The 27,307-nt window shown below is 38.0% G+C and overlaps 1 protein-coding gene across 1 annotated transcript in view; it reads left to right on the forward strand.

Moving 5' to 3' along the window:
* Positions 1-3,874: 3,874 nt before the first annotated feature.
* The window catches only part of LOC131155469 (adenylylsulfatase HINT3), an 85,073-nt gene continuing 61,640 nt past the window's right edge, over positions 3,875-27,307 (forward strand). Inside the window, exons 1-2 of the mRNA XM_058108635.1 lie at positions 3,875-4,276; positions 8,709-8,764. Of these exons, the coding sequence (XP_057964618.1) occupies positions 4,076-4,276; positions 8,709-8,764 (257 nt within the window). The 5' untranslated portion in view covers positions 3,875-4,075. The remainder of the gene's footprint in view (positions 4,277-8,708; positions 8,765-27,307) is intronic.

The raw sequence follows: 27,307 nt of genomic DNA on the forward strand, positions 1-27,307 counted from the left end.
TTCTTCTAGCTTCCAAATTCCTTTATCTTATATGTGCTGAAATTTAAACTAGTTTGCATACTTAAACACACATAAGATACTGGTGCTTTATCAGCATGAAAACAGAAATCAGACTCAAAAAGTTAATAAAGATGCAATGTTGGGTTCTGATACCAAACTGTAATGCCCTGATTTTCTACCATTTTTTTCCAATAAATAATAATAGTCATCATTACCTGTCAACCAACTCTGATACCATATTTCAAGATAACCCGACCCAAAGTGGGGTACCAGGTAACCAGTCTATCATATACAAATATACCTAACAACGGAAGTCAACATTTACATATCATTTCAAATACAAATAACTAGAGTTTTATACATCCATACACATCCCAAAAAATCCATAACATACTCTAGGGAATCATACATCCCTAGGACAAAACACTTACCCAGACTACTAGGGTACCAGCTCCCCTCTATCTCGGAGCTCTCTCTACTAGACAGTCTTGATTACCTGAAATGTTCAAATTTATGGGTGAGACACCTCTCTGTAAGACGCAATAAATTATTCATAGTGTATGACAATATGAGTTTAGTTATATCTTTATACACTCATTAAAATGATTATATCATTTGAGAAAATATATAGATATGTACTCATAATCATATAGATATAAAACATAGTTTCATAAGCTTTGATATCATTTCTCATACTCATAATCATAAGCTATCATCTCTCATAATCATATACATATACTTTCATTTCTCAAATCATATTTATATACTTTCATATCTCATCTTGAAATTCATACTCTTTCATTTCTCATATTCATTTTCACATTCTAGCATATGGGTATCCTCCAGTATATATCACAACGTGTCTGTAACCCATGGCTCTTCATTATCGTGTCTGTAATGAGTAACCATAATCTAGCTCATGAGTTTCCGCCAGTATAGAATCCACTACGTGTCTGTAACTTGTGGCTGCCTTGACGATATTCACATCGTCATGTTTCACCCTCATGACTGGGTTGTGCGGCCCAAAAGCTGGTCCTAACCGTGATTGGCCTGCTTGGTTAGATCAAAGGGGAACGTGTTTGTAGTACGAATGACCTACCCAACCTTGGTCTGGACCTTGGGGGGGCAACACAACCCTTCACAGGCCCATTTGACTGTCTCGCCAAACTTTGCACCAGATGTGTGGTTGCACTATCACCATGCTAGCAACGATACCGTGTTCTCTGTACAACTATGGTCCATCAGGGTTCTCATTTTCACATTTTCATATTCACATTTCATTACTTCTGTATATCTCAACATATCAGTATTATTTTCATCATTTCTGTATACATTCCATTTCATGTCTGTATATATCTCAATTCAGCATTTCTGTATAAAACACATCTGTGCATTTCACATACATCATCATTTCTCAATAAAACATATCCATATTTCATATTTCCTCATTCATCATAGAAAACATTTCTATGTGTCATATTCCATCATTTCCAAGTAAAATACACATTGGTATGTCACATTTCATCGTTCATATTCCATCATTTCCCAGTAAAATACACAATGGTATATCACAATTCATCGTTTCTCTATAAAACAATTCTGTATTCCACTTTTCATTGTTTCCATATAAAAATCTTATATCATCACAAATAAGTACATAAAATATAACTGAGTTTCCCCTATCTTCATTTCTACATAAAACATTTCAATATGCATACATATATATATATATATATATATATATTAATCTTATTATTCTTAGTGCAAATCACATATCCCAGTTTCAATTACATTCCCAGTATATCTGTTATATCATATTACTTTTGCCACACAATTTTTATCTGATATTCATAGCATTTAACCACAGGAAAGATATCATATTCCTATTTTCATATTCACACCACAGGAAAAATATCATATTCCCATTTTCATATTCATACTCAACAATTAATTTCCAAAAATACCTCTTATAATTTATTCTCTTTACCAGCTTACTGAGAGGCCTGCTAAAATCCCTAAATCCATGCCCACAGCGTTCAGAATTCAAAACCCTGAAATTCATATTTTCCCCAGTTCAAACAACTAAATCTCAGAATTATACTCATTAAAATATCTTTAAACCCATATACTTCATTTAATCTATAAAATACCAACATTTAACACCCTTACCTCAACTTTGGAGTGGTGCTCAGGAACTTCAAAACACAATTTCTCTCCAATTAAATCGCTAAGGATCGCTCCTAGAATCCTGTGGTAGCTTCTGATCGTCAATTCGGGCTAATGAAGAGAGAAGGGAGAGGGTGCTGTAGGGTTTTAGAGAGAGAGAGAGAGAGAGAGAGAGAGAGAGAGAGAGAGAGAGAGAGAGAGAGAGAGAGAGAGAGGGAGATTTATGTTTTGTTTAATAAAATGAAGCTCGCAGGACTCCTTTAATTCAACACTGCCAGACAAAACCATCGACGATTTTCCTTAAACCGTCGACGTTTTGGTCTATACCAAACTAAAAATCCTCTTTTATTTTATTTTTCATTATTTAAATTTCCATGGTCTCTACAATAATAGTTATTACGAATTTGCTTTGAAAAAATTGACTTCTCATTCATTTTTTCTCAATCCCAGCAAATACTTACCAATCATATAATTAGGAAGTAGATGGATCTTCAACCGCATGGTATAAAGAATTTGTAAACTTAACAAGCAAACTCTTACAACAAGGTTCAGTTTTACCCCAATGCTTCTAAGATTATGAGTGATCACTCCTAAAAAACTCCTACAATTATGTTTATTGATCATGACTAGTTTTTTCTCCATATATAAGTCTTGCATATAAAATTTCATACGGAATATAAACCAACTTTTGAAATTTGGTTAATTGATGTGAACCTTTGCATAAAAAAGATGACCCCCCTTTAATTATCATTATACACTATTATGTATATATTTCTCAGGGGATGGGGTGAAATTTTTAACACAAAGTCAATGAAAGGTCAATTAAAATTTGCATGCAACGGTTCTCTCAATTATTCATAGAAATTAACATGAAGTTTGCATGAATTGAATCTTTAGTTATAGAAAATTATGAGTAGTCCATTTGGTTTTTATAAATTGACTTTCTAAAAATCCTAATAACTTGCACAAATTTTACAAGTGACTTTGCAAAAGATATTTGGGTAAGTTAAAAATTAATTCCTGAATATGGGAAAAAAACATCCATTACAATAATATCTTCTAATTATGGTTGTGTGATTTGACATATCTTTTATAATTTAGGAATAAAATATCATATTTTTTTTCATAGGGAAACTAATGAGAAAGGTAAAGAAGAATGAAGTAATTACCTTTGAATCTTTGTGCAATCAACAAAGAATTTCGCTGCCTTACTAAGGTAGCTTTGATTGCCCAGGTAAGACATTGTTCCATTATGACGAGAATGAATTTCTCTGTAATGTAGAATAGAAGAGTTATCAAAACATATTTTTGAAAGTCGGGTTAATGTTAGGTTCGTCTGTTGCATGCATGCATTGTAAAACTATCTTTTGGATAGTTAGTATTTACTTTACGAAAATTATTACAAAAGCTAAAAGTATATTTTCAAATATGGGTAGAGCATCCATTACAATAATATCTTCAAACTATTGTTGTGTGATTTGACGCATTTTTCCTAATTTAGCAATAAAAGATTTATCTTTTTTATAGAGAAATTAATGAGAAAAAAAAAAAAAGCAAAGAATGAAGTAATAATATTCAAATTTTCACGAAGCTCATCTTAATAAGTTTACTTTGTTGCATTGCATGCATGTAAAAAACTGACTTTTCGGTTTTACCTAAGTCGGCTTCGTCGTGAGAGTTAATATCACTAACATTATCCTGTCCTATTGTATTTTTCTCTCTCTCTCTTTTTTTTCTCTTATAGATAGAGCAAAAGGTTTTCAAATCACGACAGCCACTGCCCGACCCACAGCAACCTCATATCACCACTACCACTACCACCACCACGCCAGCAACCTTCGTTCTCCTCTTCTTCTTCTTCGTCTTCGTCTTACATTTGGAGAAAGCATTCAAACATGGCGGCACACTGATGGAGGCGCAAAGAAGGGTCGCTATTCTCTGTGCCCATCTTCGCCCGACTTCTCACTGCCCGTTCGTGCTTGTCTCAACTTTCAATTGTGTTGCTGGTGCCAACAATAGGGGCCGTCTATTGTTTGGCTCCGAGAAGCAGAGTCGAGTGAGCGATTGTGTTTTTTGCGATATTGTTCAAGGGGAGTCTCCCGCTTTGAAGGTATTTTGCTTTACGTCAAATCGCCAATTCTTCTTTTAGCATCTATTTGGCCGTTCATAAGTTTGGGGATAGGGAAATAAAGTAAATTTTTTGTGTTTGGTGCGGTTGGATTGAATTTTGGCCTTTCGGGGTTTCATATATGATGAAAAAATTTATGATTCAGAGTTTCAATTCTGAGCCAATCAATGGAAGAAATAGATGTTTGGTATGATGCGTGTAACTTGCTAAACTCAATGAATGTGGTTGGGGTGGTATTCGTGTATTGTCATGGTACGAGTTTGGCACTGCCAAACACGGATTGAGTTGGTATTGATGTCAATTTGGATGGTCTTAGATCTTTTAGGTCAACTGGTGATCTGTCATGGTATCAAGGGTGTTCCGGGAGATCCTGGGTTTTAGTCTTACTATTTGTGCTTTTTACCCATTATGTTTCACGTTGTTGTATTTGTGTTTGTGCTCCTGTTTAAGTTCACACATTTAAGGGGGGAAAAAGGGGGGGGTGGGGGGGGTAGGTTTGGTTTTAAAAATATTAATATTTATATTTAAAATATATTGAAAAATACATTAATATTAGTTATTATAATTCAATTTGAGATTGAACAAGAATTATTTATTAGTTTAAATTAATATTAAATATATTCAAATTAAAATTTAATTAATAATATTATTAATTAAAAATATTAATCTTGTATTATTTTTAATAGAAAATATTTAAATTTTAATTTTAAAATATTAAAATAATTATTAATGAAATTTTTAATTAAAAAAATATTAGTATACTAAAAGTAAGCATTCAAATACCACTAATTTTAAACACAACCAAACACTAACTTATAACTTTTAGCACTTCTCTAATTCAACACTTATTATCAGCACTTATTAAATTCAGAACATTTTTTGAAAAACACTTCTACATAAATGGTTCCAAACGATCCCTAAGGGCCTATTTGGTATCAATGTAATAAATTATGAAAGTGAAAACTTGAAACTAAAAATAAAAAATCAGCAACTTGTTTGGTTAATTATGAAATTAATCAAATTAGAACTTTTGTTAAGATTAATACAAACTTTATTAATCTTTTTGTACACAAAAAACTGTACAAGGCCATCCTTTTATAGGGGAAGGAGGTAGACTACAAGAGTATTTTAGGGAGATATACGAGGGTATTTTGGGGAGATATATGAGAGAGATATGCTAACATCCCCCCTCAAACTCAAGGTGGCATCAAAGATGTCATCTGGAGTTTGCAGACTAAAATACGATGATGACTAGATGGATGAGCTTTCGTGAAGATATCAGCCAACTGATCAGCCGAAGGAACTGACAAGAGGCGAAGTGTCCCATCCTGAAGATGATGACGCACAAAATGACAGTCGATCTTGATATGATTGGTGCGTTCATGAAAGACATCGTTGTGAGCGATCTGGACAGCACTATGATTGTCACAATAAAGCGGAGTGCTCGAAGGTTGAGGAACTCCCATATCTTGGAGAAGCCAACGAAGCCCAAGAAACTCAGAAGTAGTATCAGCGAGGGCCCGATGCTTAGCCTCAGTGCTAGAGCGAGCAACAGCAGTCTACTTTTTGCTCCGCCAAGAGATAAGAGAGTCACCGAGTAAAAAAAGAAAACCAGTGGTAGACCGACGATCAGTAGGGTCCCCTGCCCAATCAGCATTTGAATAAACTTGTAAAGTCAAGGATGAGTGAGAGGAAAAAAAAAGGCCATGAAATAAAGTGCCCTTCACATAACGTAAGATGTGAAGAACAGCTGCATAGTGAACGGAACGAGGAGCCAACATAAGCTGGCTAACAAGGTGCACCGCATAGGCAATGTCTGGTCTAGTGACAGTGAGATAAATCAAGCTCCCAACAAGCTGTCGGTAACGAGTGGCATCAAGAAGGAGCTCCCCATGAGCAGGACGAAGTTTGATGTTGGGCTCCAGTGGACTATCAGTTATCTTACAATCGATGAGAGCAGCACGTGTGAGAAGATCAGAGACATATTTGGCTTGGGTCAAGGAGTAGCCATCAGAGGTAGGGGACACTTCTAAGCCAAGGAAGTAGCGAAGAGAACCGAGGTCTTTCATCTCAAACTGCTGACACAGAAATTGCTTAAGCTCATGAATACCAGAAGTATCATCACCGGTAATGATCATATTGTCAACATAAAGTAGCAGTGTGACGGGTAAAAAGGGCTGAGTCATATGAGCTAGAAGCAAACCCAAGCTAGGCAACAGTGGAGCTGAACTTGGCAAACCAAGCACGAGGAGCTTGCTTAAGCCCATATAAAGCACGGCGGAGACAACAGACCTGACCGAGAGAATGAGGATACCCAGGAGGGGGCTGCATATATACCTCCTCAGCCAAATCACCATGTAAGAAGGCATTCTTGACATCCATCTGAAATAAAGGCCATCGCCGAGCAGAGGCAACAGCCAAAAGGGAGCAAACGGAGGTAATACGAGCAATAGGGGCAAATGTCTCCTCATAATCAATGCCATATTTTTGAGTAAAGCCCTTTGCCACTAAACGAGCTTTATGTCGTACTTCAGAACCATCGGAGTTTGTTTTTCGTTTATACACCTATTTGTTCCCTACTACAGTTTTACCAGGACGCAGGTCAACTAGGTCCCAAGTATGGGTTTTGTGAAGTGCGTCAAGTTCTTCAGACATAGCTTGCTGCCAAATAGGGACACAACAAGCTTCGCAATAACTGCGAGGCTCGTGAAGGGAGTCAAGAGTAGAAAAATAGTGATAGTCACTAAGATAGGTAGGAGGTGCCCTTACCCGACTAGAACGACAAACATCCAAATCAGTGGACTCGGGCGGAGTGGAAACGACAGCAGGTTCATCAGACGGTCCAGGTGCGGGAGCGGCAGACGCAGAGGGATCACCTGATGAGTTGGCATGACCTGCATTAGAAGAGAAAGCGGGAGAGGGATCGATGGCAGGATCAGTGAAAATGGGGGAGTATGAGGGACATTTGGAAGAAAATGGAGAGATACTAGCGAACATTCTGTGTTCCCAAAACTGAACATGCCGAGAGACGCGAAGACGCTTGGCTATGGGGTATGAAATGTTAATTCACAAAAGTTAATTCTAAATATAAAAGTATTAGCAATAAGTTGCCAAAGCAACTGAAAACCAAATGAAAACTGATAACAAAAAGAGAAAATTGGCAACGTAAACAAGCGTGTTGTCATAATTTGTTTCTTCACTACACAAAATCGAAAATAGAAAATAGAAATGATACTAAACAAACCCTAAAATTTGTAAAACTAGCAATTTGGTTAATATTTCCAAAGCAATAACAAAAGTTAGAAGCCTAATTGAACTTGCTTTCCTTTTTTGTCCTTGAATCAAATAAAAATTAATAATAAAAAGATATAATTAATTATAATTATTTTATTGTAGCTACTATGTTTTGAAACTCACTTTTTTAGTGCCCTTAGAAGAATCTCAGGGCACATGACAATTGAAAAATGCAAAAAATGAATTTTTGAATGACTTGTAATTTTTTTTTTCATATTTTTATAAAATTTATAGATTTTTTAAGTTCACATGGTCATTTTAATTTAATTTAATTAGAAGTATTATAGTGACTAATTTATTTATTCCATAAATGTCAATTTAGCATATTAAAATACCTTTGCAACAAGTTGCCATTGAAAATCATAAAATTTGGATTCTAGTTATTGTGAAAACTGACAAACAGAAAGCAAGCGAAGTGTCTTTGTTGCTTGAAGTTCTAATTGACACCATGTGCCTTGTTTCCTCTTTTTATTTATTTATTTTTTATTCATCACTTCACTGTCTCTTGCTCTCTTATGATATCAAAGTTTCATGACAAGCAACATGAGCAATTATCTAAATAGACCACCTAAGGCTTTATGGCAAACAACATGAGTAATTATTGGCGACTCTTTTTTTGGTAAAGTCTTAAGTGGTATATTTAGTTGTGGAAAGCAATTTTCATGTTGAACTTCCAGTTTTGAAAAAAATGTTGGAAAATTGAAAAACAAGGTGACATTTTGTATTTTGAATTGGAAATGGAAAATGAAATTTATTTTTCATAACTAAACAAGTCCTTAACTGTTTTGACTAAGGAATAGAAATGATAAATCTTGGTCATGGATTTAATTTTCCTTGTTGAAGTTGAAAGAGTTCTTGAAGTCAAAACTTATAGATAAACACACATGGACAGATAGCCATGAGTCTTGGCCAAAATTTTAAAAATCATGACTCTAAAAATGTAGAAAATTTAGAATATGTTTTTTAAAATTTTGCTTTAAGGTTGATCCTTGGAGTAGAATGTGAAAGACCTGCCTTTAAATATTAGTGAGATCTCAAATGATGGGCTTTTCTTTTTAATTTTTAATTTTTATGTTAGTTTTTTTTTTCCCTGCATTTTAACTGAATTTGATTATTGCAGCTGTATGAAGATGATACATGCATCTGTATTTTGGATACAAATCCGCTGAGTCATGGGTAAGGTATCATCTAGCTGAGATGCAACCATAAGATACTGTTCTACTTGTTTTACATAGGTTATGCTAAAGTTTGGAGTTCCCATCTAGATATTTTGTTTGTTTGTTATTTTTATTTTTTTATTTTTTATTTTTTATTTTTTCAGTAACATCAACCTAGTTGAAATAAAAACCCACCATTGATATTATTTGTGAGAATTACAAAAAAAAGGTTACAAATTTTTGGCTTTCTCAGGATTGTTATGTTACTTCCCTAAGATGGAAATGTTTATGCCACTTCAGGCCCTAGTCGGCAAACAAACAAACTTATAAATATAAAAGAAGATCCTCCTCTCACTATGGAAGTATGATTTTGCTTTTTTTTTTTTTTGGTTTTGTTTTTTTGTGTTTTATTTTGCATCAATAAAAAAGGGGCAAGCTGTCGAACACGAAGGAACAAAACACATGGAGCATCCCACTCTATGTAGACAATCAGAGGTGTAGAACAGAATTAGAATGAAGTTGGGAGGTGAGAAGTCTGGTTTGAGGAGTAAAGGAAAGCACATGGTGAGAGTTGGTGATAGTGATTGTGCTTCCAATTATTTTGACGACGATGAGAGGTTTTCCTTATATCTTACAGCCATAAAGGTAAGGACTTGTTGGTTGAGCACCTACGAAAATTAGAAGATATCACAAATGTTTAGAATACAGAAAATGGCCCTACTTTAAAGATGCTCTTGGCAACTTTCAAGGTGAGGAAGGGGAGGAGTTGAACTTTGTTAATGGTTATTTAGTCATTTAGCATTATTATTATGTGTCAGAGTTTTTTTTAGTGAGTTAGTAAGGGTATTATGGTCATTCCAATTGTACTTGACGTATATTATAAATAGAGGAAGAGACCTATCACTGAGTTTAGGTCTTCCACTTTACCCAATTACTCCACATGGTATCAGAGCATGATTCTGAAACCTTACCACCACCCTAAAACCCAATTTGCTGCATGGCTACCATCATAGAAGAATTTGCAGCAATATTATAGCCCAAGAAAACAGTCAGCAGCAGCCAAAAGTCAGACCAGTCACTGGAATTTTCTGGGCGACACTGCCAGTTCGAGAACATCAAATCTACTGTAGATTTTGCAAAAGCAATGCCATAGTCACCCACAGACACTGCCGATCTGCCCCTCACTGAAATCTCATCACCAGGCAGTGTCCCATGTGCCCTCATGAGCCGATCAAAAGCTGCCAGGGCCGACCCCATGCGCTGGCGTGTGAAGCTATTTTCAGGCATGGTTTTGACCTGAAATATCATCCTGCAGTGATCCAATCCCTTTATTAACATATTATTGGAGTTTTTTTGTGATGTTTTTTGTCCAAAAATCTTACCTTTTTTAATTGCTCATGTGCGACACCCAAGGAATGGTTGTTTGATGCTTTGTGAGGCTGTTTATCAATGGTTATTAAGTTTCTTGGGTCTGAAACAGTGGTGTTTGCTGTGTTTTTTGATTCACTGTTCTTATCCTTCCATATACCAAAATATCAAGCTGTTGGGCATGTGTTTTTGCTCAAAGATCCAATTTTTGTTGTGACAATGCACTCGTGGTAATTCGTTAGTTGTTGTTCAGTGTTAGTAATGGTCATTGGTGACTTTCTTGGGGCAGCGACAGTGCTCATAAGCTGTTTTTTTGAGGCTGTGGCAGTGTTTCTTTCTTGGGGCTGCGTCTGAGGTTGTTGATGATTTGTTCATGGTAGTTTTGGTGGTTCACCTCTCCAATTGTTCCAGTGCTGAGTGTTGCTTTCTTGAGGCTGCGTCTGAGTTTCTTGGTGCTGTGGCAGCCTTTTGCTGATTTAGTTGTAACTTGTGCATGATAGGTCACCTTTTTTGTGGTTGTTCTGATTGTTCCAGCAAGTGTTCAAGGTTTGTACAGAATCAATTGCCTCAACAAGCATCTTATCACATTGATTCTTTTGCCCAGAAAGGTCCTATAGTCTGTATGTCATCTGGTATCCTTCCTATTAGTCCTTGGATTATCAATTCTGCTGCCACTGACCATATAACAGGTGCAACCAACTTCTTTTCTGATCTCCAGCATCCTTAAAATCTACCTCAAGTTACCCTTGCTGATGGGTCCACTATTGCTGTTAAGGGGATAGGAACAGTAAATCCTACTCCCATCTCTCTTTCTTCTACTTTATACATTCCTAAATCTCCTTTCAATCTTATGTTAGTTAGTAAGCTTACAAAGTCACTAAATTGTTCTGTCACATTCCTTCCTGATTCTGTGGTTATTCAGGGTCCGAAGACGAGAAAGGAAATTGGCACAAGATGTGAGCCTTGTGGACTTTACTACTTTAAGTCACCTTCTCCACCCATTGCTTGCACAATTGCAGCTACACCACTTCAAATCCATTGTCACCTTGGTCATCTGTTGCTGGACAAGTTGAAATAGCTAGTTCCTACATTGAGTTTTGTGTCTAATCTTGAGTGTGAGTCTTGTCAATTGGGCAAGCATCATCATGTTCCCTTTGCCTCCTGGTTGACAAATGGGTGGTTAGTTGTTTCATGCTCGTCCATTCTGATATTTGGGGTCCTAGTTGTGTCACATCAAAGTTGGGGTTTTGGAACTTTGCTACATTTGTTGATGACTATTCTAGGATGACTTGGTTTTTTTAATGAAAGATCGTTCTGAGTAGTTTGATATCTTTTGTGCCTTCTTTTCCCAAATAAAGACTTAATTTGGTATATCAGTCAGGATACTTCGTGGTGATAATGCTAAGGAGTACTTCAGTACCCGATTCAATACTTATATGACTAACTTTGGTATGATCCTCATGTCAAAGTATTGTGTGAATGGCCGAATGATTTGGCCTTGAGTTTTGTATATTATATATAGACTTTACAAGAATGCCATACATGGAAAGTAAATAAGTTCTAGCATGATTCTAGCCCTATACATGTAAACTATAATTTGTCATGTCCTATACATGTAAACTAAATATATGCTAACTGTACAAAATAATGAATTGAAAAATAAGGAAATAATTGTGGGCTGAAGTAAGGAAAGAAATCGTTTGCTTTGCTGTTTGCTATTCTGTTGACAGCCCTCCTCAAATTGATGCGGGTCGATCAATAAGCATCAATTTGCTACCTAGGAAGCAATGTCAATGACGAGTGAGAGCTTGGTGAAGATATCCGCAATTTGTAATTCAGTGGAAATGTGTGGAAGAGTGATAACACGAGCTTCAAATGCTTCACGGATAGAGTGACAATTGACTTCAATATGCTTCGTGCGCTCATGATAGACAGGATTGGCTGTGATTTGGATAATACTCGTATTATCGGCATGTAGAGGTGTTGGATCAGTCTCAGAAAAATCTAGCTCAGCAAGCAAACCTCAAAGACAAATAATTTCAAAATAAGCAAGAGACATCACCCGGTATTCAGATTCCGTCGATGACTTAGAAAATCTGTCTTGCTTCTTACTCTTCCAAAAGATCAATGCATCACCTAAGAACACACACCAACTAGTAATGGAGCAATGTGTATCCGCACAACTAGCCCAATTAGCATCGTTATAAGCAGCAAGGCGAGTAGAATTGCTTGTAGGGAAGAATAAACCGCAGGCAAAAGTGCCTTGAACATAGTGTATGATCCTATGGACAACAGCCAAATGAAGATGACGAGGAGTCTAAAGAAACTCGCTGACTTGCTGTACAACAAAAGAAATGTCTAGTCTAGTAATGGTGAGATAGACAAGACTACCCACCAACTTCCGATATAATTTGGGATCAGCAAGTAAGTCAACCTCCTTTTTGCGCTTGACATTTAATTCCATGGGAGTATCAACAAAAGTACCCTTCTAAAGGCCAGCTGTGGCCACCAAGTCACTAGCATATTTATGTTGACTGAGTGAAATACCTGAGGGACTATGATTCACCTCAAGACCAAGAAAATATGTGAGAGACCCAAGATCTTTCATATGAAAGGACTCAGAGAGATGAATCTTGAGCTGAGCAAGTAAAGCAGAATCAGAACCAGTAATCACAATATCATCAACATAAACCAAAAGAACAACTATACCCATGTTTGATTTCCAAAGAAACAATGAAGTGTCATACTTGCTCTGCTTGAATGAAAATTGTAATAAAGTGGTGCGGAATTTATCAAACCAAGCCCTTGGAGCTTGTTTGAGACCATAAAGAGAGCAACGAAGCTTATGCACATGTGATGTTGGAGAGGGAAATAAGCCCAGGGGTGGCTTCATATAAATACACTCTTTAAGATCCCCATGAAGAAAGTTTTTCTTGACATCCATTTGATATTGTGGCCAATCACTAGAAGCAGTAATAACCAGAATCGTACGAACAGTAGTCATCTTAGCCACATGAGCAAAGGTCTTTTCATAATTGACACCATATTCCTGATTATTCCCAGGTGCAACAAGGCGAGCTTTGTAACGATCCAGACTTCCATTAGATCGGACCTTGACTGAGTAAACCCATTTACAACTCAGAGGAACAATGGTGGGAGGACAAGGCTCAATATCCCAGGTGTGATTGGCCTATAGAGTGGCAATTTCTTCCTACATAGCTTGTCGCCAACAATCATGCTTGGCAGTGTGTGAGTAGGATGTGGGAATAATATCTAAATTGGACAATGTAGTAGTAAGAGTTGAAACAGAATTGCCATAACTTGAAGAGGGAAACCCATACCTATCCGGGGGTACAGTCACTTGAGAAGAGCGACGTACCAAAGGCTCTGGAGGTGCTGCAACTGACTGAATCTGGAGTGTGGTAGGATTAGATATCGGATGAGCTACCGGAAGAGACTGTGGGCGGGAGTGTCGCGTATACACAATACTTGGTTTGAAACGAGAACTAACTTGATGAGGATCCGAGAACTGCTCCTCAAAGGAGGAGAGAATCACAGTAGAAGAGAAGAGTACAAAGGATACAGGAAAGAAATGTTGATTTTCAAAGACAATAACATTCCTAGAAATGCGTGTACGATGTAATGTAAGATCATAAAAAAAAAAAAAAAGATCCCTTTTGAGACACATTATATCCCAAGAATGCACATTGTACAGATTGAGTAGATAATTTATGTCGCTCATGAGGAGGTAAATGAACAAAACATACACAATCAAAGGTATGGAGGTTATCGTAACTAGGTTGCTTAGCAAATAAGTAGAAATAGGGAGACTCCATGAGTAGGACTTGAGAAGGTAAACGATTAATCAAGTAAGTAGCAGTTTTCAGAGCCTTAACCCATAATAAGGATGGAACAGAGATTCTAGCTACCACATCTAAGAGATGACGATTTTTCTGTGTGGCTACTCCATTATGTTGGGGAGTAGCAGGACCTGAACGTTGATGAATAATACCTTTAGAAGCCAAAAATGCCTGAAACTTAGTAGACACATATTCGCCACCAAAATCTGTGCGTAATGTCTTAATAGAAGCAGAAAATTGATTGTCAACATACGCTAAAAACTTAGTGAAATTACGAAAAACCTTAGATTTAGAGCAAAGAAAGTAGACCCAAGTAAATCTTCTAAGATCATCAGTGAAAGTCACATAGTATTTAAATTTTTCATGTGAATTAACCGAGGAAGGTCCCCAAACATCACTATGGATAAGATCAAAGCACTGAGAAGTCTACTAGCATGCAAAGGGAAGGGAAGAGTTTTGCTTTTACCAAGTTTGCATGTGGCACACTCAAGATATAAAGAAGAACATTCTTTATTACCAGGTAAACTAGAGTTCAATACATGAGATAAGATTTGAGCATTGGGATGGCCTAAACAACGATGCCACACCATACTAAGATCTGAAACATTATTACAAGCAAAAGACTTAATAGAAGAAATTGGAGAATGTGCTAGAACAAGAAAAAGTAGTGGAAACTAGCGCCCCATTTTAGGTTCCTTCGCGATTGGCTCCCCCGTTACCTGGTCCTGCGCTACACAACCATTACTAGAAAAATTAACAGCACAATTGTTATCAACTAATTGACCAACAAAAATAAGATTCGTGGAAAGCTGAGGAGCAAGAAACACATCAGTGAACTTAGAAGAGGCATCTCCGATAGTAGCTATCGGCAAAGAACTGCCAATGGCAATCTGAATAGCAGATTGACCAGCGTAGGGCCAAACATGACATAGGGTAGTGGGATTATTCGTCATGTGATTAGAGGCACTCGAGTCCACATACCAAAGTTTAGTAGAATTGTTACCTTGGAGCCCCATTGCTTATAATGCCGAAATTAGCATTTGTTGCACCATTTCAGGTGTGCAGTAATTCGCTATAGGAGGTGCAGGAATAGAGGAGTCACTTGAAGAAGAGCCAGGGGCTGCAAAAGTCACTGTGGGGGGTACACTAATAGAAGTTTGTAATGCCTGTGCTTGACGATTCTGCGAGCGGATACAACAGTTTTTGATAATGTGACCCTTCTTCTTGCAATAAAAGTGGACTTTCTTGGAACAATTAGCAGCGGTATGCCCAAATTCTTTGCAGCAAAAACACTGCAAGGTGCTGGAATGTGCAGGCGGTCCTCGTCGTTGAGCAGCATAAGCCAGAGGGACAAACCCTGAACTACCATGAGATTGTGCCAGAGTAACTTGAGTACTAAGCCGTTGTTCTTCACGAAGTAACTCACCAAAACAAGCATCAAGAGAAGGAAAAGGAGAGTGATTCAGCAGAGACGAGCGATCAGATTCATACTCGGGGCGGAGTTTCATAAGAAACTGATCACGACGACTAGTCTCGTGAAGACGTTGAATAATGGGAAGAGAGGCAACAGGAATATCTACAGTAAGTAGATCAAAATATTCGTTTCAAAGAGTTAGAAACCCCGAATAATAGTCTTGGATGGAACGATTGTCATGTTTAAACATGGCAATCACATGCTCTAACTGAAAACGACGGGCACCGTTATCTTGATGTTATACTATAATTAAGTCCACATGGATTGAGCGGTGCAATGAGGTCGCAAGTTGGGGACAATATGTGGCTCAACCGAGCCAAGAAGCCAAGACATAATTCAAGCATCAACCACAACACATGAAGGACAAGCCGCTGAATCCTTGGCACCAAGCACAGCCCATGAAGGACAAGCCGCTGACTCTTTGTATTATCAGGATTGGGTGCACAATCCGTGCCATCAATATGACCCCAAAGATCAAATTAAAAAGCCCACATAGAATAATTGTTGCCTGTAAATTTGGCACACACAGGTGCGCAGTCCATGCTAAAATAAAGGAGAGAATTGAGAAGCCAAAAAAAAAAAAAAAAAAACAGATTGTGCCGAAAGAAAAAACCACCAGAAAATCTAGAAGCCCAAAAAATAAACAATGCAAATACAAAGAAAACCAAGAACAACCTGCCGGCACTAAAAAATAAACTTGAACCAAAAATAACCTACTGTGCCGAGAATCACAAGTACAGAGAAGCACCAGAAACAGCAACAGAGAGAACCAAGACCAACCTTCCTGCACTTAAAAAAATAAATCTTGAACCAAGAAACCTGCTGTGCCGAGAATCACAAGGACAGAAACCTGTTGTGCCGAGATAGAGAAGTACCTGAAACAACAATAGAAAGCTGTTGCCTGCTTGCCGAGAATCACAAGGACAGAAACTTGCTGTGTCGAGACAGAGAAGCACCAGGAACAGCAACAGAAAGTTGTTGCCTGCACTAAAATAAATTGCAAGCCAGAAAACCTGCTGTGCCGACAGCCACTCAGCCACAGAAGTAGCGAAAGAACTGAGAAGAAAAAAAATTCCAGACGAGAAAAAAAACAACAACAGCCACGAAACCGAGAAGACAAAAAAATTGGAAGGGGAAAAAAAACTTAGCAGTCGGCTGGCTCTGATACCATGTCAAAGTATTGTGTGAATGGCCGAATGATTTGGCCTTGAGTTCTGTATATAATATATAGACTTTACAAGAATGCTATACATGGAAAGTAAATAAGTTCTAGCATGATTCTAGCCCTATACATGTAAACTATAATTTGTCAAGCCCTATACATGTAAACTATATATATGCTAACTGTACAAATTAATGAATTGAAAAATAACGAAATAATTGTGGGCTGAAGTAAGGAAAGAAATCTTTTGCTTTGCTGTTTGCTGTTCCGTTGACACCTCAGTCCTCTTGTGCCCACACTCCACAACAAAATGGAGTTGCTAAGTAGAAAAATAGACATATTCTTGAAGTCACTTGTACCCTATTGTATCAAATGAATGTCCCCAAAGTCTTTTGGAGTGATGCTGTGCTCACAACTTGCTCCCTCATGAATAAAATGCCATCCTCTGTCCTTGGTGGTAAAATCCTGTATTTAGTTACCTTTCCTAAGGCTCCTCTGTTCTCCCTTCCTCCTTGTATATTTGGTTGTGTGTCCTATGTCCATCAATTATCTCCAAGAACGGATAAGTTGGATCCTTGTGCTATCAAATGTATTTTTCTGGGCTATTCCTATACTCGAAGGGGATATCGTTGTTATATTTCTACTTTACATTGATTCTTTGTCTTTGCAAATGTAACCTCTTTTGAGTCTACACCATACTACTTTGATTCCTTGAGTTTTGTTGACCTTGACGAGTCCTTTCCTCTGCCTTGCCTTCCAAATCCAAACCTTGTATTTGTGTCCAATTTTCTTACATCTTCATCCAATTTGAGTCCTCGTCGCTTGAATCATCCCAATTTGCAGGTATACACATGACGACTTCAATGACCGGGGGGGGGGGGAGGGGAGTGCCTCCTCCAGCTTCTTCCACTGTGCCTCTAGTTCCCTCGTCCAATGATCTTATATCTTATGGTGTTGATCCTCTTATAGCTGTTCGAAAAGGTAAACACACTTGTACCCAAGATCCGATCTCTAATTTTGTTTGTTATGATTTCTTGTCACCCTATTATTACTGTTTTGTCAGTATTCTATCTTCTATTGCTCTTCCAAGATCTATTTTTGAAGCCTTATCCCATTCTGGGTGGAGGACAACAATGGTTGAAGAGATCTGTGCACTGCATGATAATGATACTTGGGATTTGGTACCTCTTCCTCCTGATAAAGTCTGTGGTCGGTTGTCACTGGGTGTACAATGTGAATGTCAATTCTAATGGTTTTGTGGCTTGTCCGAAGGCTTGCCTTGTTGCTAAGGGGTATACTCAATTGTATTGTTTGGATTATTCTGACACATTCTCCGCAGTCACTAAACTTGCCTCTATATGTTTGTTCATTTCTCTAGCCACCACTTTTCGTTAGACTCTACATTAGTTAGATGTGAAGACTGCTTTCCTATACGGTGATCTTCTTGAGGAGGTATATGTGGAGTGACCTCCTAGGTTTGTTGCTTAGGGGGAGTCAGGCTCAGTATGTCAGCTTAGAAATCATTGTATGGATTAAAACAAACTCCAAGAGCATGGTTTGGCCATTTTAGTGTTGTAGTACTTGAGTTTAGCCTCCATCGGTGTGTAGTAGATCGCTCTGTATTTTATCGTCACACTCCATCGGCTAGGATTTTGCTTATTGTGTATGTGGATGACATTGTGATCACTGGTGATGATGATTGTGGCATCCAGGACCTAAAGTTTTTTCTAAAGAGGAAGTTTCAAATCAAAGACTTGGGACCATTGAATTACTTATTGGGTATAGAAGTATTGAGATCTCGTACGAGAACTCTCTTGTCACAGACGAAGTATGTTCTAGATATTTTAAATGAGATGGGGCTGTTGGAATCCAAACTTGTTGATACACCCATGGATCCCAATAGTAAGTTAATACCAGATATGGGTGATTTGTTGCCTAACCCAAGTCGGTACCGGAGACTTGTTGGAAAGTTGAATTATCTCACAGTCACTCGACTAGATATATGCTTCACAACAAGTGTTGTGAGTCAATTTCTTGATTCCCCGAGAACAAGTCACTGGGATGCAGTAATTCGCATTTTGAGATATCTCAAAGGTGCACCAGGGAGAGGTCTCTATATCAAGGTTGGGGTGACACTCATATTCAGGGATATACAGATGCAAATTGGCTCGGGTCACCTTTCGATCGAAGATCCACAACTAGGTATTGTATCTTTGTTGGTGGTAATTTGGCGTCTTGGAAAAGTAGGAAACAAACTGTGTTAGCCAGGTCGAGTGCTGAGTCAGAGTATAGGGCTATGGTACACACTACATGTGAACTTGTTTGGTTGAAATGTTGAAAGAACTAGGTTTTCCACATTCTTAGCCTATGGAGTTGATAGGTGATAATCGAGATGCTACTTATATTGCCTTCATCCTTGTCTTCCATGAGCAGAAAAAGCACATTGAAGTTGATTGCCACTTTATTCGAGAGAAACTTGTATAGAAGCTCATTATGACCACTCATGTGGTGTCTGAGTTTCAACTTGCCAATTTGTTCACTAAAGTCTTGGGAGGTGCTCGTGTAATATTCATTTGTAACATGCTAGGAGCATATGATATATATGCTCTAGCTTGAGGGGGAGTGTTAATGATTATTTAGTCATTTAGTATAATTATTATGTGTTAAAGTTATGTTAGTAATAAGTGTGAGTTAGTAAGGGTATTATGGTCGTTCCTATTGTACTCGACAAGCATTATAAATAGAGGGAGAGACCTATGATTGAGTTTAGGTCTTCAATTTTACCTAATTACTCAACAATAAGGGCTCCAAATCTAGATAGTTAGGGTTCCCAGAGTTTGGATGAAACTCTCAGACTTTGGTTTCTTCCCCCAATGCTTCTCCTTTGAAAATCCCAAGTTCGATTCCTACAGAAACCCAAGTTTGTAACATAGGGGATGAATTTATTAGGACTACTTTGATTAGTGTGGTTAAACCAATATGTATTCTTCAATCCCAAAGCATTCCTAACATGTACCCTTGTGCCAAAAGTGGTTAACTAAGATTTGGGACTTACATTTAGTGGACCTCCTAAGAGATGAGAGGGACAACCATGGAGCTTAAACCTGTCTTGATGTTGGGGCCTTAGAATTGTGACTTGTGAGGGAGAAGTGGTCAAGATTAGCCGGAAAGGGGTGTTTGGGGGGGTGGGGGGGGGATGAGGGAGAGGAAAATATCCTCCAATTTTAGCAAATAATTAGGTAGCTTGCCTCCTTGGTCAATTATGATAAGGGAGAAAGGTGTACGGACAATGTTAATGAAGCTTCTTTCTTGGAATGTCCAATGATTAGGAAATAATAGGAAGATGGGAGTGGTGAGAGAATTAATGGATCAAGCTTCTTTGGAAATCTGTTCATCCAAGAATCTAACTCTAAACAATGGATGCCTTCTTGGTGAGAAGTATTTGGGACTCCAAGCTTAGAGATTGGGTGTTCTTTCATCCTTAGGAGCTTCTATGGGCAAATTATTGTTTCAAATGCTAGGGTGGTGTTTGTTAGGGATTGTGTTGTAGATCACTTCTCTCTCTCTCTCTCTCTCTCTCTCTATATATATATATGTGTGTGTGTGTGTGTGTGTGTGTGTTGCTTGAGGTGAAGGGTTTTGGGGAATGGTGGTTCTTGTTTGTTTGTGGACCATAACTTTCTCATTTTCGGATTAATTTCTTTGAGGATTTGGCTAGCCTCTTTGGCCTTTGTAATACATAGTGGGTGGTGGGTGGGGACATCAATACCATTTGGCATATGTCGGGGAAGGATGGGGGTTGTACAGTGATTAGTAGCTTGAGGACCTTTAATTGCATTGTTTGAGATTGCGGGCTTGTGGACTTGTTGTAGGCTAATTGTCACTTCACTCGGGTAGCTTTGGGAGATAGGGCCACTTCTTCCCATATTGACCTATTGACATTCACCTATAAATGGGAAGACTCCCCTGACTGTTACTTAAGAGATTCTAGTTAGACTAGTTTAGGATCATTGTGCTATTCTTTTGGATGCCAATCCCATTCACTAGGGCTTTATCCCATTCCATTTTGAGAATATGTGGCTCATGCATCCTTCTTTTAGGTTTTGTATAAAGACTTGGTAGAAGGAGAGAAATGGTCAAGGGTGGACAGGCTTTAGATTTATAAGGCAGTTGACATATGTGAAAAACTTTGGAGTAAGGATGTTTTTAATGATTTGAAAGAGAAAAAAAAAAAAAATCTGATTTTGAATGAGATCTAGTGCTTGGACAGATGGGAGGAGTGTGGCTTGGTGAAGAGGATAGGGCTTTAAAGGGGCAACTTTATAATGATTTGGATGTGATCTTTTTGGGAAAGGTATTATTTGGAAACAAAAATTTAGGATGAAGTGGGTCATGAGTGAAAAAAGGGGATTGCAATACCAAATTATTTCACAAGGTGGCCGATGTGAGAAGGTGGAAGAATCTGACTGAGAAGCTGGTATTAGATATGGGAACTGTGGTGTGTGACTCAAAACAAATTGTGGAGGTGATTACAGACTTCTAAAGGGTTGCATGATTACTGGAGCCATATTGAAGAAAACCTTTTGTGATGGTTGAAAGGCCTTTTGACATAGAGTTGATCAAGGGGACAGTTAATGAAATGGATAAAGGCAAGATCCTAGTTCCTAACTACTTCACCATAGCTAGGAGATACTCTATGAGGACTTAATTGCCTTCTTTTGCACCTTTCGAAAGTTCCATAGAAATGGGGTGGTGGGGAAGAATGTGCATGCCACTTTTGTTACTTTTGACCCTTAGAAGGAGTGTTCAAAGTGGGTGAAGGATTTCTATACAAAATGCTTGCCAAGGTTTTGTCTAAGAGGCTATGGAAGGCATAGGGGGAAGAACTACTGTAGAACAGTCTGCCTTCATTAAAGAGAGACAAAGTCAAAATGCTGCCTTGGTTGCTGACGAGGTAGGGGAGGATGTGAGAAGGGGGGGATTGATGGAGAACTTTAGATGTTTATTTGGTCACTAAAATTTTTATTTTAGCCTGGGATATTTTTGGTTATTTTAGGAATTTGGCTAATTTAGGTTTATTTTGCACAATTAAGTACTTTGGGGTTATTTTGTAATTCCTTGTTTTATTGGGTGTTTTTATGGGTTTGTTGTAGAAGTGGTATAAGTGCTGGACATGTGAGTTATTGTAGATATGGGAATTTTTCTTTGCCTTGCAATCTCACTTGACTACTCAAAGTCCAATCTCAACTCTTTTTCTCTCTTTATGCTACATGATGGTCCTTCGAAGCTGCCAAAAAGTTAGACCACTTTGGGAAGGCTGATCCTTGATCCCCTACATGACCTCCCCTCACAGGCAGCTGCAACTTAAGAGGAGACAGTTCTAGAGCAGGGACCCGCTTATTCTCCAAATGATACTGGAAGACTAGCCCTTGTCCCTAACCTCTAGTACTGGCTATGACACTTGTGTGTCAATACCAAGTTTGAGGATTTGATTGATAGACCTCATTTTGATACTTTGAATGACTTAGACTCAAACAACGCTTACTTCAAGAATTAGGTATCTCTTTAGGTTCTTCTAAGTTGAAATTGATAAGCAAAACCCTAGGCGTGTCCTTTGAAGGGTTTGCGGAAAGAGCCTTACAATTGTTTGAGGATATTGAAAGAAAGAGAAGAGAGGATGGGAAGCAATCACAAAAAACCTTTAGCCAGTATTATAAAGTTGGATACCAATAGGGAATTAAAGAGCTTGGAATGCACAATGAACTATGGAAAAACAGGAGGATGCTTAGAAATGGTAGAGGCATGTAGTAGCTAGAGCCCTTCTGTTAAATAATGTTAAAGAAAAATAATTTCTTGGAATGTGAGGGGTCTTAACGACAAATCTAAGAGGAGTGTAATAAAGTCCTTTCTTAAGGATTGGAGGGGTGATGTGGTGTGCTTGTAAGAAACTAAGGTGGAGGTGATGGAGTATCTCTTGATCAATGACCTTTGGGGTCGAGATGCCTATGATTGGATGTCCTTTGGAGCAGTAGGCCGCTCAGGGAGTATAGGAAGCCTAGTGTTGTGGAATTGTTGGACCACTCCATCAACTCCTCAATATCTTGTTTGTTCAAAAGCATGAATGATAACTTTTAGTGGATTTTCATAGCGGTTTATGGACTAGGTGAAGGACCCCCTAGGTCTCTTTTTTCGGAATGAGCTCATTGAGATTAGGAGTAGATGGGATGCTCCTTGGATTATTGGAGGTGATTTTAATATGATCATGTATCTGCATGAAAGAAGTGAGGGTAGCTTGAGACCAAGAGCATGAGAGAATTCCTTGACTTTATCAACGTGAATGCCTTTATTGATCTCCCTTTTGTTGGTGGTAACTTCACTTGGTCGAACTCCATGGAGCTGCCTTCATTTTCAAGGATAGATAGGTTCCTAATCTTGGTAGAGTTGGAACTTTATTTTCCTCATGTGATTTAGAGTCTACTTCCTAGGCTCATCTCAGATCATTTCCCCATCTCCCTTGACACAGGGGGGATTAAATGGTGGCCAACCCCTCTCGAGAATATGTGGCTAAAACATGATGGTTTTGGGGAATTAGAGAAAATTTGATGGTCTTCTTTTCTAGTCATGGGGAAGGCTAGTTTTGTGCTTGTCTCAAAGTTGAAAGGAATAAAAGAAAAGCTAAAGATATGGAATAGAAACACCTTTGGGAATGCCCAAGCAAAGAAGATTGTTATCCTTAATGGCATCAAATAGATTAATGGGCAGGAAATAATCTAGGGTCTTTATGAAGAATAAAGAGCCAAAAGAGCTATGTGTCACAGACCCCCAAAATGGGACTCAAGTAAGGGCCATGTGGCACTTGTTGAGAGCTCTCCCTCAACAAGTTAGCCAAATCTCATACGTTCAAGCCTGCAAGCACGAGCACCAGGTGAGTCTCCATACTCAAGAAAACAAGGAACAACAGGATATCACACGAGCAATATATTCTCATACACAAAATAAGACTATAACAATCAGGAATATCACAATCCAAGGCAACAAAACACCATAATGAAAAGGACTACTTGTATTAATCAACTCCAAGAGAATAACCGTACAAATGTTAACACAGATAATCATATATTCATTCTAAATCCCTGGAGAATACAATTATAGCAGTATCTCTCTCCCCCTTTTCCCCATTACATTGTCACACCCTAACACTATGCTTAAGAAGGAGCTGAACAAGGTTATTAATCTTGAAGAGATATCTTGGAGGCAAAAATCCAAAGCTTTATGGCTCAAAGAGGGGGACCGTAATACAAAATTTTCTTTCATTGGATAGCAAACGTTCATCGTAAAAGTAATACCTTATCTAACATTGAAATTAGGGAAATCACCTCATTGCCAAAGCACTACCTGAGAGGTTAAAAAATACTGGAAGTCATTGGTCAGTATCAACATGCTTTTGTGGTTGGAAGATAGATTATAGATGCTGCTATTATTGCTAATGAGGTGGTGGATGCCTATGTGAAGGAGGGAAAAAGGGGAATGGTGTGCAAGATGGATATGGAGAAAGCATTTGATCATGCCATCTGGAACTTCCTTCTTTATCTCCTTGGGAAAATGGGTTTTGGGGAGCTATGGTGTAGTTGGATTGCTTAATGCATCAAAAGCCCCATGCTTCTCAGTGCTCATAAATGGCTGCCCTTCTAATTTCTTTCGCTCCTCGAGAGGCTTGAGAAAAGGTGATCCCTTGTCCCCCTCTTCTATTTATTTTGGTTATAAGGTGCTTAGCGTCACGCTGATGAAAGATGCTGGAGGAGGGATCTTTAGAGGTCTCAAGGTGGGCAGAAATGGAAGTCTTACAAGTTTCATTCCGCGATAGTTATTACACTTCTACGTATCACCTTTGTTTTTGTATATAGGTATCAACGTGCTTTTCCTCTCATCCTTCGACATTTTCTTAGTTTTTATTATAATGTTGGTAGATCTGTAAACTCTCAAAAAACCCATTGAAGATCGAGAGAGAAACTGAAGCCAACCGTGGTAGATTTGTAAACTCTCCAAATAATCACAAATTTGACCACCAAAAGGTGGGATCAACAAGGATTCCTTCAACATTAGCAATGATCAGTGCAAAGAGAGACTAGCAGATTAGAAGCATCGGGGAGAGAGGAAATAAGGGTTTTTTCTTCTCTTGTAGATTTGGTCTCTGCGAGTGTGCTTCACAAAGACAATGCAACAATTGAAAACTAATCATAGAGAGACGTTTGCACTTTGGATTGAGATAGTACAACGATCATAAAAATTTTTTTAACTTAATTTGCCTTAAAGAGACTAAATGAGTAAAGTGAGAAATTGCAAAATTATGAGTTTTGGTACATTGGAAAAGAGAAACCTGCAAATGGGGGTGGGAACCGACAAAGGCCTAATGATGAGCTTGAGATGTCTCCCTTCGAGACTACAAGCATGGCGGGATTCATCTTTCCACTTTCTCCTTACCCTACTCCTTGATACCTCCTTCTATTGGTACCGTAACCTAGAAATTGAATCAGAGCATCACCAAAACAACATCAATCGAACCTTATTTTGCTCCTACTTCTAGAAATTCCTTTTGCCCACTGGAAAACTCCTTGATTAGATTGCCACATCTTCTTTCGGCAAGTCCTCCTTGGCCATTAGAGACCGCTCAACTTCCAACAATGCCTATTTACAATGCACCATCCATTTTTTTCATCAACCATCATTTGCCCTTCGGATCAAATCTAGAATCTTTTCGATTCAAAGTTTGCTCGACTCATTCCAGTGAGAAAGTCCCTTTTATATGCTAGTTTCCTCCACAAGCAATCTTCAACCATGTCTTTTTCTATCATGATTGATAGGAAAGTGTTCTCCTTTGAATGGTTCCTAATTTGTATGTGCTTAGAATATGAGAAAGGTTTGGGACTTGAGTATCTCAATGCTTATTGTTGGCAAATGAAGTGAAAGGGATCCTACAACAATTCAACAAACTTTGGACACAAAATTCGAATTACCATTGGGTAAAAATGATGCGAAACCTAGGAGGATTAGTGATTATGTGTTTGTTATCCAATGAATTCGAACTCTTGTTATAGAGAAACTCTCATATTCTTGGGGAAGAGTTCCACTGAGGATTTTAGAGGGGAAGGAGGCTTTCAATTGGTGGTGTTCCTGCAAAATGCTAATAGTAGGTAAAGGTAATGGATAGAATATTGAAGCTCAATAGTTGTTGGACAAGATGGGTTTATGGTTGACTAATTCTGGAGGCAAAGAAGTTGGTTTAGGTTGATGTGAAAGCAATGGGAGATCGGTGAGGATGAGATAGAAAATTTAAAGTCTTCTACCAATTATGTTAGCAAAGGTTTAAGAAAGGGCTTCTTAGTTTGTTTATGTTGAGTTTTTTTTATTTGCCCCTTTTTGTATTTTTTTTTCCTATTATTTTACTTCCTTATTTCTTGAGGATTTCTAGTCCTTCTTTTGCTTGTAATTCTTTTTATTCTTTCTTAATATGTTTCTTTTCTTATAAAAAAAATTATATATACATGTTCACTTTGGGAGAATGTACATTATGTATCTATCATTATAAGTTAAGGGATATCTGGTAGTTGAAATAACTTTACGTGGTCAATGCTAACTTTATGTGGTCAGTGGAAGGTGCTAAAGAGGTGGCAAGTAGGCTTGATAGATTCCTTTTTTGCACGGAGAGGGAGGATGAGTTCCCTAATCTCACTTAATCTATTTTACCTAGGCCCTTCTGACATCTTTCCTGTCATGTTGGAATCGAGGAAGGTTTCTTAGAGTCCTAATCCTTTTAGATTTGAAAATTTTTGGTTGGATAATGATTCCTTTTAGTCCTTAGTTAGGAATTCTTGGAATAAGGATGTGGAGAGGGCATGGGAAAGTTTTAGATTCATGAAGAAATCGATGAGGTTAAAAGAGAAGTTGAAAGATTGGAATGGGGAGGTGCTCATAGATTTAAGGTTTAAAAAGGCTAGTAGTTTAGGAGAGTTGGCCCAGTTAGATAAGAAGGAAGAAGATAGTATTCTCTCAGGAGAGGAACAAATGAGAAAAGTATCTTTGAAGAATGAATTGGAGGAAGTGATTTTTAAGGAAATGAGAAGGAGGACTTCTACCTTTTGATAATGGACTTCTTTCACAGGCTCTAGCTCTCCAAGATACAAATTGAAATGATCAAACTTTGGGACAAAATTAGAATAGTAGTAGGTTAGTTTCCACACAATATTGTGATGTTAAAGATGAGACTAGTGTTGAAGAGAGATCAATAGGTGGGGTGGCTAGGAGTGAAAAACTAGAAGCCATCTTTAGGAATTTCATATTTTTTGTCCAAATTCTAACATATTTGAAGGCAACAAGGTTTATTGCTTGTTGGAAGGCAGCTCGTATGGGTGCGGAGATGAGGAAGGTGTTTGATGATAAGAGAGAAAAATCTGGTGTGTCAATTCCAAAGGTATTAAGGAGAGATTCTAAAGGAGAATTTCACATATTGGAATACTCTCATGCAAAGAAGGAAATTGGGGGTAGCAACGGGGCAAGTAAAGGAAAGGAGATAAAGAAATGGTGGACTTTTTCAGATTTAGAGAGTGACAATAGTAGTGAGCTCAATAATGGTATGGGATTGTAGTTGGATGAGATTTGAGAACAATATGGCTATGTTTCTGATTATTGTGATGAACTAGG

The sequence above is a fragment of the Malania oleifera genome, chromosome 5, assembly GCF_029873635.1.
Source record: "Malania oleifera isolate guangnan ecotype guangnan chromosome 5, ASM2987363v1, whole genome shotgun sequence".
NCBI lineage: Eukaryota > Viridiplantae > Streptophyta > Magnoliopsida > Santalales > Ximeniaceae > Malania > Malania oleifera.